Source organism: Anser brachyrhynchus, assembly GCF_964034855.1.
Source record: "Anser brachyrhynchus genome assembly, chromosome: 9".
NCBI classification, from domain to species: domain Eukaryota; kingdom Metazoa; phylum Chordata; class Aves; order Anseriformes; family Anatidae; genus Anser; species Anser brachyrhynchus.
Window position 1 is genome coordinate 16,586,857 of NC_137703.1, and position 15,364 is coordinate 16,602,220.

At 54.6% G+C, this 15,364-nt stretch overlaps 2 protein-coding genes across 2 annotated transcripts in view; both read right to left on the reverse strand.

Moving 5' to 3' along the window:
• The window catches only part of LOC308199595 (uncharacterized protein), a 149,345-nt gene extending 145,513 nt beyond the window's left edge, over window positions 1-3,832 (reverse strand). The window contains exon 1 of the mRNA XM_080603968.1: window positions 3,692-3,832. The gene's annotated coding sequence lies outside the window, so the exon portion shown is untranslated. The remainder of the gene's footprint in view (window positions 1-3,691) is intronic.
• EPHB1 (EPH receptor B1) overlaps window positions 3,432-15,364 on the reverse strand; it is a 46,839-nt gene continuing 34,906 nt past the window's right edge. Inside the window, exons 6-16 of the mRNA XM_080603967.1 lie at window positions 14,621-14,802; window positions 14,313-14,475; window positions 11,991-12,099; window positions 11,731-11,795; window positions 9,389-9,511; window positions 8,135-8,382; window positions 7,816-8,031; window positions 6,005-6,154; window positions 5,332-5,525; window positions 5,086-5,241; window positions 3,432-4,997 (exon numbers count right to left, since the gene is read on the reverse strand). Of these exons, the coding sequence (XP_080460093.1) occupies window positions 4,889-4,997; window positions 5,086-5,241; window positions 5,332-5,525; window positions 6,005-6,154; window positions 7,816-8,031; window positions 8,135-8,382; window positions 9,389-9,511; window positions 11,731-11,795; window positions 11,991-12,099; window positions 14,313-14,475; window positions 14,621-14,802 (1,715 nt within the window). The 3' untranslated portion in view covers window positions 3,432-4,888. The remainder of the gene's footprint in view (window positions 4,998-5,085; window positions 5,242-5,331; window positions 5,526-6,004; window positions 6,155-7,815; window positions 8,032-8,134; window positions 8,383-9,388; window positions 9,512-11,730; window positions 11,796-11,990; window positions 12,100-14,312; window positions 14,476-14,620; window positions 14,803-15,364) is intronic.

Genomic DNA, 15,364 nt, shown 5'->3' on the forward strand with positions numbered 1-15,364 from the left:
ACAGCTGATTTCTTTGGATTAACCTCCACAAGCATTCCCGTGCTGAGGGGTGACCCCATCCGCAGCCACGCCACCAGCTTCTCCTCCTCTTGCTGTCAGATAAAACATGGACCCAAACCAGCAGAAACCCCAAAGAGAAGAATGCAGAGTCAAAACCCACGGGCAGTAGAAACAGGAGAGCAGCACAAGGCAGCCGAGGGGTTTTGGAGGAGGGCGAGCTCGGCTGGGACACACACAGAGGAGAGCCATTCGTGGGGCCAGGAGCAGTGAGGTGAGACCCCGTGCCAAGGCAGTCCCACCAGCACAGGTGGGCTATGGGGAAGGTGCCTCTGCTCCATCACTGCTTGGGGTGCTTCAGGCTCCTTCAGGCTCTTCCGAAACAGAAAGGAGCCTCACCTAGAAAGGTCTCCTTCCATCTCTTGGAGCATCATTTTGGAGGCACTCAAGCTGTACCAAGATAGGCATCCATCCTGGCAGGAGCATCCATAAACGGGGCACCAAAACAGACGATGCCGACAGGGATGTTACATGACCTCTTGCAGCTCCTCATGCCGTGGGGACTCCACCAGAGAAGGGGACGCAGAGCACGTGGATGAACACACAAGGTGGATGTGAAACCCTGACCTAATGCCCTGCCTTCCCATCGGCATTTTAACAGGGTGCCAAACGGACAGCAGGGTGGCCTTGGAGTCGCGACGCAGCCCCGAGAGCTTGCAACTCCACTGCTGGTTCTGTAAATCCATTTCTCACCTTAGAAACCGCGTGATGTTTTATCCTTTTTTCTTTTTTTTTCTCAGCACAAACAGAGGGCAGCCCAAATATACGGGCTGTTCTTTATGCCTCAGAGGCTCGATTCAGCCCCTTACAGACACCGATGTGTCCATCCCCATCCTTCCAGACCAGGCTCCTCAGTGCAGGGGGATGGGGCCGCAGCCCCGTATTCTCCGGGGGAAAGGAGCAAGGCAAGCACCAAAAGCTGACGGGCTTGGAAATAACACTCTGGGCTTGCTCTTAGTTAAAAACTGGCCGCCTGCTGCTCTCATTGCCAGCCCCGCTCTGACTTGCGGCAACATTTAAAATTAAATATACATAAGTGCTTTCAAAGAACTGCTAATTTGAAGGTCATTAAATGGCACAAAGCGCGTTCCTCCTTTTTTCTCGAAAGAGGCACACAATGCTGCTATTAACACGCGCACCTCGTCCCCCCTCCTGCCCTGGACACGCTGGGCTCCCCTCGGCGGCTGTTTTAATTACCGCTATTGAGCGAGCGCCTCCTCCCCACGCCGCATGCTGGGGATGGCGCTTTGGGAAAGGAGCAGCAAGTTCCAGAGGGGGAACAAAGCATCCAAACTGCAGAGGGGCTCTCACCCCCGGGCCCCTGGCAGTTGCTGCAGGAATGCGCAGAAGGAGCCGACAGCCCCAGAGCACGGCTGTGACAGCAGGGGTGAGGAGCAGGGCCGGGGTCAGGATCCATCCCGGTGGCACCCAGCAATGAAGGAGCCCCAGAGCCAGCACCGGGTGTGCTGGGTGAACCCTGGGCCCGAGGAAAGGTCAGTGCAGTGGGGGAGTCGCTTTGTTTCGATGAGAAACGCCTTTTTTTTTTTTCCCCCTCTTTTATTTCCTATGCAAAGTGAAACTTCAGGGAAAAAAATTATTTCCAAGACACCCCTTCCAATTTAGGATCGAGGAAAGGAACACCAAGCACGACACAGAGCAGATGATGTGAAATGGGAGCTTTCATTTCTGGTTTGGGTTTTCTGGGGGGTTCTTTCCTCACTGAAACCATTTGGCAGAGTCCCTCTCAGTCTTCAAAGCATCCACCTAACCCGAATCCACATTCCTCCTCAGTCCAGAGAAAAAACAACAGCAAGGCAGAGGCTCCTGCCCCAACTGGAGCATCTGGGCAGCTTCTCCATCCACCGCAGATGGAAGAGACCTCTTGAACGATATGGACGATGCTGCTGCTTGCTTGCAACCCCCTCTAAATCCAGAGGCAACAACTGTCAGCCAGACTTGCTCATCACTGGTGGTGCCGGTGATGCTTCAGGCCCTGTTTGCATCCAGCTACGTCTGAAGAGAAAAAGAAGTGCCTAAAGTCTCTGAAGGCATGGGACCAGGTGGCCCACCTTTGGGCATCCGATAGACAGCCACCCCTTCGCCAGCCGTGCCTCAGCCCTGGAAGAATTGATCATACCATCCTCAGACTCCTTGTTGAGCCGCGGCTCTCAAGTGACACCACAGGGGACATCTCCAGGCCCCGGTGCCACCGCAGCGGCTCCAGCCCAAGGCAGACGCTGCCATCGCAGCAAGGACCAGTGAGAAGAGCGTTGCTGGGAAGGGCCTGCCCCACCGCAGCCCAGGAGGCGTGGGGTGCACGTGGGATGTGCGGGGCTGCAGGTTAGGTACAGGCAGCGGTGCCGTCGTGTCGTCCCTCCAGCCCCAGGCGGGCGGCAGAAGGACACTGAGCAGGGCAGAGCAGCCGCAAAGGGGGAGTTTTGATATTTACCCTGTGTCATTGCCATTTGTCCCTTCAAATGCCTTTAGCTTCCTTCTAATAAAAGAGAAATGATTTAAAAAAAAAAAAAAAAGGATCCATCAGCTGCGGTGAATACCAACGTGGCGAGGCAGCGCGTTAGCATGCACGGCGCTCGCTCCATCTGCATGTTGTATGCAGTGCGACAACATCCCGGAATACAGATTCGGGCCGCGAGGATCCCGAGAGGTACCGGCGATCGTCTATCTGACAGGCCAGGAGCAGTCCCCGCCATTGTAAACACGGGGTGTTTTTCTCTGCCTCTTTCTCCGGAGGGAGCTCAGAGATTCGAAACAAGCTCATTCCTGCAGCTCGCTCGCTCCCGCTCTCCGGCAGCACGGCGGGCCGTTTCCTTAGACGACTGGGAAGAAAAACCCGGAGTAAAGAGCACCCCGACACGTGGGTCCCTCTCCTGCCGGCAGTGTCAGCCCCTGTCCCCCCCAAGCCGCGCACCCCGCTCCCCAACGGCTGGCTCTCCCACGGGGGGACCCCAAGGGGAGAGGACCCCGATGGCCCCACCGCTCGCAGCCCGGGCACACGCTGCTGGCAGCAGGCAGAGGGAGGGCTTGTCCCCTCGTGTGGCACGGGTAGGGAGCAAACCTTGCGAGGCATCCCGATGGCACGTGTGGACACAGGGTATCCCTGCAGCATGGACGGACAATGGACAGACGGACACGGGGCACCCCCACGGCACGGACAGACACGTGCTGCAGGGCAGGAGGATGGAGGGCATCTTACAGACACCTGAGGCACCCGGGTAGGGCTGGGAGGTACCAGGCAGTCCCAACACCTCCCTGACAGGGACCCGCAGCCCTTGGGGCACGGCGAGCCCCCGCTCCGGCTGCCAGCCGCAGTGATGGATCGTTACAACTCGCACATAGCCACCTAAGTAAAAGCCTTATTAAGAGTTCATTCATTTTATAAACTCTCTGCGCGGTCCGCAGAGGGAAGTTAGATTGCCCAGACTTACAATATTCTGTGTAAACACTGACATGCGTCTAGTAATTTTAACTAGATCAATTTGCAAAGGAGATCAGCGGTCGGGAAAAAAAATCAAATTAAACACGGAACTATTCACTGGAAGAGGCTTCGAGGAAGTAAGCAGAAAAATACAGAAGGATGGACAGACAGAGAAGTACACGAGACAAATGGACCTACCTCTGAAGCCATGAAACCCAAGTCTGTAACCCAATATCAAAATCCTTAGGTCCACAAGATGGGGGAAATAAAGTTCTCCGTAGCCATCTTCTGCAGATCCCCGAGGCTCTGGAGGCCTCATCAGTCTCTTCCCCAGAGCATCTCTCCTCCTCCTCCTCCACAACCCAGTACCCACACGCCGCGACTCCTCCAGTCCTGTCCCCGCTGGTCCCTCGCATCCTCCTCATCCTCGTCCTGGTCCCGCCTGTGCCGCGCTGAGCACCGGCCTCGCTGGGGCCTCTGCCAGCTCCAGGCACAGATCCAGGCCTGGGACCCGGCCGTCCACTGCCTTCAGGTGGGTGGCGACCTCCAAGCAGCGAGTCCACGGTAGGTTGACAAGGTACACGCGCGCACACACACACACACACACACACACGGGAACACCTCTTTCCATTTTCCATGATGGATTTTTTTTGTTGTTTTTCCTTTTTGCAAAAAAATGCAAGCAAAAGAAAAAAACCAAGGTTTTTCTATTGAAGGTACATCTCTTCTTCAATATGAAGACATTAACTGGATTGAGTCGGATCCCCCCCTTGCAGTGGTCAGCGAAGTCCTTTGGTAGTTGGCAGAGCGACACCTGGACACGATGGGGGCAGCTATGGAGGCTGCTGAGGAGGCTCCACCGGGCCGTGAGCAGAGAAGGGAGCAGGGGCAGCAGGAGGGGCTGGGGCAGGGAGGGAGAGCAAAGGAAGCAAGAAGGAAGGAAGGCGGTCGCTGCCGGTAGCTTCTCCGGTTGGGGAACTCAATCTGGTGCCTCTCCCTTCCCCAAAAGTCCCTTCCTCCGCCTCAGTTTTGACTACTGCTCACTGGCGGTGGGAGTGGAGTCTGGTCTCTAGGATTTGGGTTCATTTCCCCAACATACATTGGTTTGTCTTCATTGTTGGCTGTTTTTTTGTGTGTGGTTTTGTTTTTTTCATTTTTAAATATACTATTTGTACATATTTATACTTATTTATACGCCGTTCCCCGTGACATCGGTAAGTGTGCTTCTGTAGGCGAGGAACGGAAGTCACCAGGCCGAGGCCAGTCCCTCGCCGGCAGGCGCAGCCCCCGGCCGCGGCCGCCCCTCTCCGACCGTCGCACCGCGGCTCCGTCAGTTCCTCCCCTCCCGCCTCCGCCGCCTGCCCTCCCCATCCCCTCCCCGTTGAGCGAGGGACGTCACGCCATCGAGGTCGGAGACTGACTCATCTGCACTCGCATGGACTGGACGCTGTTCAGGATCTTCTTCTGGTGCCCAGCCAGAGTCACTCCTATTCTCAGGAGGTCTCTGGAAGACAGACAGACAGACGGACATCAATGGACAGCCATGCTGAGCAGCCCCACGAGCTGCTGCCACATGGAGGCACCGGACTTACTCAGATGTCATCTGGGCGACCAGCTGGAGGGAGGTGAAGCCAGCGCTCAGGAAGTTGTCTCTGTACTGGCTCATCTTGACGGCGCTCAGCCAGTCTTCTACTGAGGTAAAGGCAGTGAAATCGGGGATGGAGCGGTCGAGGAGGGGCTGAGAAGGCCTGGAAGGGGACAGAGAGGCACCGGGGTGAGGACGGGACTCCCAAATTCATCCCCAGGGAGGGAGGGAAGCCACGTGCTCGGGGACTCACACAGCGGTGATGGTAGCCACAGTTTTGAGGCTTGCCGGGTTGCGGATCATTTTGTCAAGGGTGTTGACGATCTCCGTGAAGCGAGGCCGGGTGTTGCGGTCCTTCTGCCAACAGTCCAGCATCAGCTGGTGCAGGGCGGCCGGGCAGTCCATGGGCGGCGGGAGCCGGTAGTCCTGCTCGATGGCATTGATGACCTGCGGGGAGCAAGGCAGAGCGTGAGGATGCGGGACGGCGGAGCGTGGGCAGCGCTGCCGGGCCGTGATTGCCGGCAAAGCGGGCAGGAGGAGATGCCGCAGGAGGTTAATCTCCGCTCTGATGCTCCGCGCGCCGCAGCTCCTCGCGGCAGAGCGCTGCCACTCGTTATCTCGGCGGATCGCATCGGAGTACGGCAGTCGCACTACCAAAGCTCTTTCCCAGCTCATAAACCCTCTGAACATTTTCAAAGGCACTGCAGCTTCCTGAAGTCCAATTACCAGCCCACTGGCTTTTCTTCCCAGCTTCCCTCCCGCCATCCCTCTCGCTCGCCAGCCTGTTTCATCTCAAAAACCAAGGCGACAGGGTCTGGAGCAGCTCCAGCACTGCCTTGACCCCTCAGTTTCCATTTGGGCAGGGCTTTTTTTTTTTTCTTGCCCCCCTTTTTTTTTTTTTTTGGCAGTGAGCTCCCAGCACTTACATCTTGGTTGGACATGTCCCAGTAGGGCCTCTCCCCGAACGACATCACCTCCCACATGACGATGCCATAGCTCCAGACGTCGCTGGCCGACGTGAACTTGCGGTAGGCGATGGCCTCTGGGGCTGTCCACCGCACGGGGATCTTCCCACCCTGCCAAGAAGAGGAGCTGGTGAGCACCCCGGCCTCAGCAGCCTGCGCACACATCCTGCTCATGCCAGCGAGTGCCTTACAGTCAAGCACTATTGGGCAAGCACAGCCCAGCTCTTCAAGCAGAAAGCCAAGGGACGGAGGGGAAAAAAAAAACCACAGAAACGCGTGGTATGTGCTCGGGGCAGAACTGCATTGTAAATCGTTGAGCACAATTGTTTTCCGTAGCCTTTCCAATGAAGCATCAGCTGCTCTTTAAGGCTGAATGGCAAAAATTTGATTTGAATAACTACAAATGGAGAAATTAACTGCTAGGTTGTTTTTCCTGCCTTTTCCCCAGAGCTAGAAACCTGCTGTGGGAGGCAGAGTGATGTAATCGCAGGCACAGCATCATTTCCCAGCTGCCGAGGAGATCTATTATGGCCTAAATTAAATAAAAACACAGATGAGATAATCTCTTTTATCTCTAAAGGTGGGAAAAGGCTACTCCAGGCCTCTTCCCAGCAGCTACTGCTGGGGTCTTCAAACAAAAAACCTACTGCGTTTCTGCTCAATGGCCGCAGGACGAGTCTGGGCAGGGAGCAGGAGCAGACCCGAGCCCAGCCAGAAACCCCGCAGCTCGCTTTAACCCCCCTGGCTGTGGCGTGACTCACTTGATCCGTTTACTTCCATTTGATGAAATCCTAACAGTCTCATCTCCTTGGGGCTCCTGTTGGAAGCTACATCACACCGAAGCACGCCTGGGCACAGCTTGACAGCCCAAGAAACTGCTTTGCAGGGGTCGGTGTAGGACGTGCGTCCTCACTCTTGCACCCAACCCACATCGCCCCTGCTTGCTGCCCTGATGTCTGCCTGGAGAAGAGGCGCTGCCTCCCTTCTCCTTCTTCAAGGCCTGACCCTGCCATGCATTATACCCCTGTATTATGAATTGTTTGCAAAGAGTTAGGAAGGTTATTAGCTCTTTTAATAAGTGATTAATCAATTAGAGAGCCCAGCAGGTCAACAGGGCACTCACAGCCTTCTTGTCTGCTCATCCATAATGCCGCTGACAGCCTCGCCAGCCTGCTGGCAGGGGTTTATGCGCTACAGACACTGCCTAGTGATGTCTCCCTGGTTCCACCTAACCCCTTCGTACCACACGGTCAGGACAGAACAGAAAGGTGCTTTGGAGACGAGGGAGACAGAAAACTCATAAAAGGGAGGAAGAGAAAGGAAGAAAAAGAGGATGATGAAAAAGGGAATAAGAACAAGGAAAGTCAGAGTGCCAGCCTTCCCAAACAAGGCAGCAGCTGAGCAGTAGAGCCTTCCCTGACAATGGAAGGAAAGCAGCAAGAGGAGACAAGGGGTGGACCAGCCCCTCTGAGCACCCATGCTGCTCTCAAGCCCAAAGCCCTTGCAAGATGGGCTGATCCCCTACCATGGTGGGAACCACAGCCCTTAACCAGCCAGTGGGAACCCCCCCACCAAGACCCACAAAAAGGACTTTGCATCCCTGCCAGGAGCTCCAGAGAGTACACCCTGCACACAGCCCCCACCCAGCAGGCTCAGTGCAGCACGGGTGATGTTGGGTAGACCAACGTTGGGTAGATCAACTTGCCAGTTTTAGAAAATCAGCCTCAACAGGAGGCTGGTGGGGTTGCTGCTGCAGGAAGCGAGGTACGTACCAAGGAGCTGGTGTAGGTGGGGTCGGATGTGTCGTCTTGCAGGTAGCGCGAGAGCCCAAAGTCTGACACTTTGCACACTAGGTTGCTGTTGACCAGGATGTTCCTGGCTGCCAGATCTCGGTGGACATAGTTCATCTCTGCAAGGTACTTCATCCCAGCGGCAATTCCTCTGAGCATCCCCACCAGCTGGATCACCGTGAACTGCCCGTCATTTTGCTGTGATCGGAAAGAGCAAGCATGAGGTTGGGATGGGGCAACAGAGCCTGCACCCCAAATCCTGTGGCTGACCAACAGCTGGCACAGCCCCACGTCGCCTTACCCGTAGGAAGGAGTCCAAGGCCCCATTCTCCATGAACTCTGTGATGATCATGACAGGTCGGCTCTTGGTCACCACCCCTTCCAGACGGATGATGTTGGGGTGGTCAAACTGCCCCATGATGCTGGCCTCGCTTAGGAAATCCCGGCGCTGCTTCTCTGAGTAGCCAGCTTTGAGCGTTTTGATGGCCACGTAGATCTCCCGCTTGCCAGGTAGCTTCAGGCGGCCTTTATACACTTCTCCAAACTCCCCTGCAAGCGCAAGACCATCCATTACCACCTCCATATGCAACTGCACAGAACAGTACCTGGAGCTCCAAACCAAGCGGCTGAAAAACACCAACCAGTTGACACCTAATGGTGCTCACAGGTCTATGTGCCCATCCTCTTTGAAAGGCGCTGAGGAAGTGGTTGGGCTTACAGCCTTCTCCAGGCTGCCAGAGCCCATCACCGACCACCGTGGAGCCTGGGGCTGCCCTTGTGAATCCCAACAGAACGTTGGCGGAGCACGAACTTAAGGGCTCCCTCAAGTGCAAGGTGCCAGCATCGATAATCGCAGCCACCTTTTTGCACATCATTTATCTAGGAATGGAAAATAACTGGTCTGTTTTCATTGCTGCATTCTGATTTAAAACGCAGAGAAGGCTCCCCCTCGTTTCCACCAGGAGAGCTTTTCCTTTGCCAAGGTGAAATTTGTCTGTGGAGGGATTATATTTAAGCCAGGCTTACAGCTGCTTTGCCTTGATGAGCAGCAAAAGGCAGCTGATACATCACTGAACTTGATCCCGACTGAAACAGCTCACTGCTTCCTTGTGGCTTTCCCCCAGCTTCACACTCTCTTCTACGAGTACAACACAGTCATTTAAAAATTGCAATAAAAGCAGCACAGATGACTTACAGATACGTGTATGCATGTGTACATATACATATGTATGGGAATATGGCACAGACTGGAAAGAGATCTGGCTTTTTCTTGTTACCTCATGGAAGCAAACTAGGAAATCCCACGGTCACCCAGCAAATACATTAACAAAGTTCTTCCCAACCTCAGAGGAACTTACTTTCAGAGCAGAAATCAACCTCATATCCCCTAATCCACCAAAAATCCACGAAAGGCTGATATCCCGAGGCCTCATTAAAGGTTTTGCATTTCCCAACAAAGAACCATTCATTCACCCCCCAGAAAACTGCCCCAGGTCCACAGGTGTCCACCCAGGAGGGGTGGAGAGGGCAGGGAGATGGGCATGTGGGGACCCACCTGCTCCAATGACCTCTTCAATCTTCACAAAGGAGACATCGATCTCCTTGGCGAACTCGCGGACGGCCTCATTGGGGTCCTCGTAAGTGAAGGGGTCGATGTAGATCTTCATCCCTGGAGACCCTTGTCATGAGAAACACAGGAGAAGTGGCAAAAGAGAAAGAAAACCAGAAGTCATTGTGCCATGGCCAAGACCTGAAGACTGTTCTGACACTTTCCCCTCCCCATGTCCATTAAATCAGCTGCTATTTGCTCTTCCACACCACCTCCAACAGCCAACTATGTTCCTCTTTTGTCCCCTCCAGCAAGGTTAAAGGAGGGAGCAGAGGCTGAAGAAGGGGAGAGGAGAGAGAATGAGGCGGGCAGGAGCCACTGATGAGCATCCAGCTCACAGGGACACTGACAGACCACAACTACAATTAGCGGTTTTTATGGCAAGGGAATTGGCAACTTTATGAGGCTAGATGCATTATTTAAGAAATATTTATTTACCCAAAAAGGCCTCTGATAGCTTTGTGGCTGCCACTAAATTGACAGAGTGCAGCAATTATAATCAAAAACCTGTATGGAGCCATAAAAGCGCGGCTTTGCTGGCCTTTCATCCATCCCTGCTGGGCGGCAGCAGGATCCAGCCACACCGCAGGAAGACACGGGCACTGCCTTCAGGCCGGACCACAAGCCAGGAAGGGCAGGGGATGGTGACTGTAAATCCTGACCCTAAAAGCATGTCGGTGTGGGGCACACTTGGTCCTTGAGGTTAAGCTGCAGGATACGTGGAGGACTGGCACTGGCCAGGGCATCACTAAAGCTGCTGAACATGTGGCTCATGGCATCACCTGGTCCACAGCGGGGGCGTTTGGGGCAGGAGCTCTGCGCCTCTGGGGCGGGTGACAACGACTGCAATGAAGCCATCTGTGCATCTCCCAGTTCATAAATCCCTTTACGGCTCTGTCTCGTACACTTTAACTGCCCCATAAATTTTTTTACAAGAGCAGCTGATGCTCCAGCCAGGATTACAAAGGGATTTACAGGATCGTAACCAAGACTGACTCACCGATCAAAAAATTGAATAAATAAAGGAGAAAATAACGCCAAAGTTTCCTGCCTGCTCTCAATGCGGGCTGGCTTTTAAACACCCTCTGACGTGCTCCGGGCTCAGCAAACACCAGGTTGAGCTCCCCCCGCAAATCTCCCTAAGGCACTCGCATTTCCCATCCCATCCAAACGAGTGGGGACTCGGGCACCTCAGGCCATAGGTTGTTTTTTCAACCCTCAGACACCAGAAGGCTGCAGGGCACCTTCTGCATGTAGGTGCATCTCAAAGCATCATGCAGGGACAAGGCACGAGAAATTGCAGCCCACTTCTCACCACCTCTAAATCTGAAGTTACCAGCCCCAGCGCAGACACCCCTCGGGCGACCCACGCGGAGCTGTAAGAGGATGCTCTAATTGCCGTGCCGTTAAACGAGCGGGTTTGTTCCGCTGCTGAGCTCATCTCCCCATTAGTCGCTCGCCACAAATTTCCCACCTGTTTTGCTTGGGCACGTGCAACAACCACGCGCCCGGAGGCTTGCTAACCTTGACCGAGTTTTTCTGTGCTCCCATCGCGCGACTTTAAAAACAAAATACCAAGACCCGTTTCACCAGTTTTCTACCTGGTTTTGAGCCCTGCCATGCTGGAGCTGCCAACCCCAAATCCCCAGGGGAGCCCCAGCTCTGGCACTGGCTACTCTGCTTTCTCCCAGGCTGGATCCCAGCCTCCGTGCACCTATGTGGGTTGTATTTCAGAAGGACCCAGCCCCATGCTGGAGATTTCCTCCCACATGCACAGCAAAACCCCTCCAAGGCTATGCAGAGGGACTGCTGCCAACCAGGATACAGTTAAAATGCAATATACAACCTTTTCCTATATAACCCCACATGGGCACCTCCCTGCCATCTGCTCACAGACCTGGGCACATTTCCCCATCAGCTCCTATCAATTAATTTCTAATAGACTAATCTCATTTGTCCCAGGCACCGAGTCCTCTGAGAGGAAGCAAATCCAACTGGGAGACTTCTCCAGGAGGGTGTAAATGGGGTTTGCTGGTGCTCACAATGCACAGAGCTGTAAGCCTGGTGTGCCAGGTCTGTGCAGGAGCTGAGAGCTGGGTCACAATTACCACCTGGAGCTGCTGCTTTGGTCCTTTATGATCAGTTTGCCTCTTCTTGCCTTTGGGAGCCTTCATAGCATCCTCTCCCCCATCTCCTGTGTGTTGCCCCCCTGCTATTCTTCTCCCTCCCCACCAGCAGTACCACAACCCCACAAAGCCACCCTGACCTTTCTCCCCTGCCCTGCTCACCTCGCCCGGTGCTGTAGTGCTGTAACTTATCGCTGTAAACCGCCTCCTTGCTGTACGCACGCTTCCTGGGAGGAGAGACCAGAAAACTGCATGAGCAACACTGGGAACTGCTCCCTGCCGGACAGCCTGCGCCTCGGTGCCTTCGCCCACACCATGGTGACCACCTCCAGCTCCCTTCTTCGCTGATGGCATCCTGAGTGATTTCCCCATCCCTCCCCTCCTGCACCGAATCTCTTCCAGCTGCTTCTCCACATTCTCACCTGCTGCAGACTATGGAGATGGCCACCAGCGAGACGATGAAGACCACCCCAGCCGCCGCGGACCCCGCGATCAACGGCAGCTGCTCCCTCAGCTCGGATTTGTAGTCATCTGCAGGAGAGAAAGGACAAGGTGAGCCCTCCCTCGCAGCTCTTGGGAACGGGCAGAGCTCCCAAAATGTCCCCATGGGGACTGCTCCCATGGGAAGGGTGGTCAGCAAGGTGGGTGCGTGGCTAGGGGTTGTCACGCTCAGCTCATGTGTGCTATGGGTTAAAAATATGGAAGAGAAGGTCCTAGGAACGAAGTCAAACCAGCAGAGCTTAGGCCCCGTTTCCCAAAACGGAGAGGTTTACTAGGTGGCTTTGGCCATGCCTTCACTCAATAAATTTAGACCCGTTGGTCATTTCGACCAAATTTAACATGGGGTCTCACAGAGCTCCTAAACGTTCCAGGAAAGCAGGCAGTGAAGAGACCCTCCAGAGACGAGGTACAACTGAGAGCATCAGGCATGGCTGCAAACCTCTTTCAAGACAAGGCCACTTTCATTTGATGTTTATACCTAACTTCAGGCCACATTACAGCAAAACGATGTTGGTGTAAACGAGAAGCAGGCTTGACCTGTTTGTATTTAGGTCTGTGGAGTAATACCTAACCAGCACAGTCCTGCCCTGTCACTCATGCCAGAAGGCACGAACAGGGATTAAATAAAATTCACTCTAGAAGGAAGTATTTAACACCCTTTTATCTGTATTTTTCCTGCTCTGCAGTTAATCACCAGCAGCTAGATTTTTCCCTTGCATGCTGCTCAAATCCAAAGAAATTCTCCTCTAACAATCAATTATTTAATAATCTACAATATCCATTCTTATTAAATTTCAACTAATTGCTTATTTGAGGCAGGGTTTTTCTTCTCACTTCTCTAATCCTGGATGTTGAAGGCACTGGGGGGTTATTACCATTTCCTTCCTTTCAGTCCCCTGTGTTCTTTTCCCTCTTCTCCCTGCTGCCAGAAGCTTGCCCTGCTCTGAGCATCCTGCAGCTGGCTGGTACCTGGCCCCGGACTGGGAAAACCACGAGTTCTGGGGGGAGATGCCAGGGTGGAGATTGGGGCTGAGGTCATGGGGTGCCTACAAGGCACTGTCCCACCCCAAGATAGTCCAACCGCAGACCCCATTTCATCACAGCAGGACACAGTTCTCATGACCAAGACATGGCCAACACAAAGGCAACTTTAACTGCGTTAACAAAGATATTAAACGGTTGTTTCTCATGCAGCCTGACCTCAAAATCGAGTTCTCTCAAGGGTCCCTGGGGACCCGCAGCCAGTGCTACTGCGGTTTTGTAGCCCTGGCGCTGGGCATTCACCAGCCTGCAGAGGTTGGTGAACCAGTGGGCTGGGACCCACGGGTGTCACCTAGCTAGAGCACAACTGGGCTGACAGCAGCAGAGAAAGGGCTTCAGCCTCTGGAGGGGCAGAAGGACCAAGAAAACAGCCTTGTTCCACTCACTGACTCCTGCATTTGTTACAAAGCCTGGAGTGATGAACAGCCATCCCATTAGTTATTAGTGCCTAAAGGGATGTAGTATTTCTGGGTGTTCACTCACTGGGAAGGGCTGGGGTAAGAGGAACGACAGCAAGACTCTAGTGAGGAGGCCAGAAGACACCGTGAAGGTTGTGACTTGCCCTTTCCTCCAGTGTACCACCTTGGGGTGAGGAACCCCAGGAGAGATGGGTCTGAGCCTTCAAGGTTTGCCTGAAAGGACACAGATGTGGCTCCGAACACCTCAGGACAGCTTCATGTCCTTTTGGGGGGCCTGCACCCCTCTGCTCCTCCCCACCACAGCGTGCTGAGCACACCATGGATGATGACCCGGGGCAGGAGAAGGCATGGCTCTTTTCCATCCATCTGTTCTGCTCTCTGCATCTTTTATTGACATTATTCAGAGAAAAGCAATAAAACTGATGAAAGGGCTGGAAGGACTGATTTATAGGAGGGACGACTCAAACACATGGAGAAATGAGAGCAGGGAGGGGACCCGACTGGGTTGGAGAGCACCCAGCCCCAACACCACAGATGGATGCAGGAAAGACAAAACCACAGCTAAATAGCAGGGGAGCAAACACAGATAGATTTACAGCAGATTACTCCTCCAGCTGGCAATTAATAGGACAACCCTGTAAATCACCTGGCTTTTGCCACACTGCCCACTGGGGGAGAGGTTTGCAGAGACAAGTTCATTTAATCCAATTAGAGCCTGAAGCTGCGGCTGGGAACTTGTCCTCCTCCCCCCTTCGACCCCCTGGACCCCGGCCACTCGCTCACCGTCGGTCAGCGTCTGGAAGCACATCTTCCCACTGTACTTCCCGTAGCCGGCCACCGTCCGCGCTCGCACCTGCACCACGTAGACCATGCCAGGGCGCAGCCCCTCGATCCTGGCCGTGTTGGTCTGGCTGCGGGCCATGGAGGAGTTGTATTCGTTGTGGTCCTGCGGGTAGGGCCGGGAGACAAAGGGGTCAGCCGGAGCAGGCGGCGATGGACGTTTCGGGAAGGTCGTGGTGATGCCGTAAGCCCACCCTGCACCCGCTGTTCCCCTGCCCATCCTCCATGGTGAGGTTTCCACCTGAGCTTACCGTTGCTGGCCTCGAGCCCACGGTGTTGCTGACGTCGGGCGTGCAGATCCGGCTCACCTTCTCGTAGTAGCGGAGCTCGTAGTCCAGGATGATGCCATTGGGCTGCTCCGGCTGCGGCCAGGACAGCGTGATGCTCCTCATGGTGGCACTCACCTGGTGCATGATGGGGACGGTGGAGGGTGCTGCCAAGGGAGGGGGGAAAATTAACGCCGAGGGGTAGGACTGAGCCTGCACGGCCCCAGGAGAGGGTGAAATCTCTCATTTACACCGATCTCTTGGTTCTCGCACCTGCGGCTGTTGGCCCCACGGGACAAGGTCCCCGTCTAGCGGTGGGAAGAGCAGCAGTGCAGCAGCTCACACAGAGCCCAAGTGGCGAGCCAGCAGGGGAATTCTGGTATTTAAACCAATTACTCTTTTTAATTAGGGATCTGGAAATCCTCAGTGCTCCTTCTCCCTGGGCATGCTCTGTAACTTGGGGCAGTCAAGGACATGACCCCAGCACACCAGGGGACACCTGGTTGTGGCGCCTGCATCCACCGCTCACTGCCGGCTCCGCTCTTAGGGGCTCTCCAGGAGCGCTCAGCCTCAGCGCCCAGCCTCCAAGGAGCTCCATTTCCAAAGCCCAAACTTGCAGCACGGACTCAAACCACCCCAGACCTGCTGCCCTCCAAGATGCACATGAAGGGGCCAGAGCCAGGCAGCATGGCCCTAATCATGCTCCTCTTCCTACCAAAAGCCTCTAGG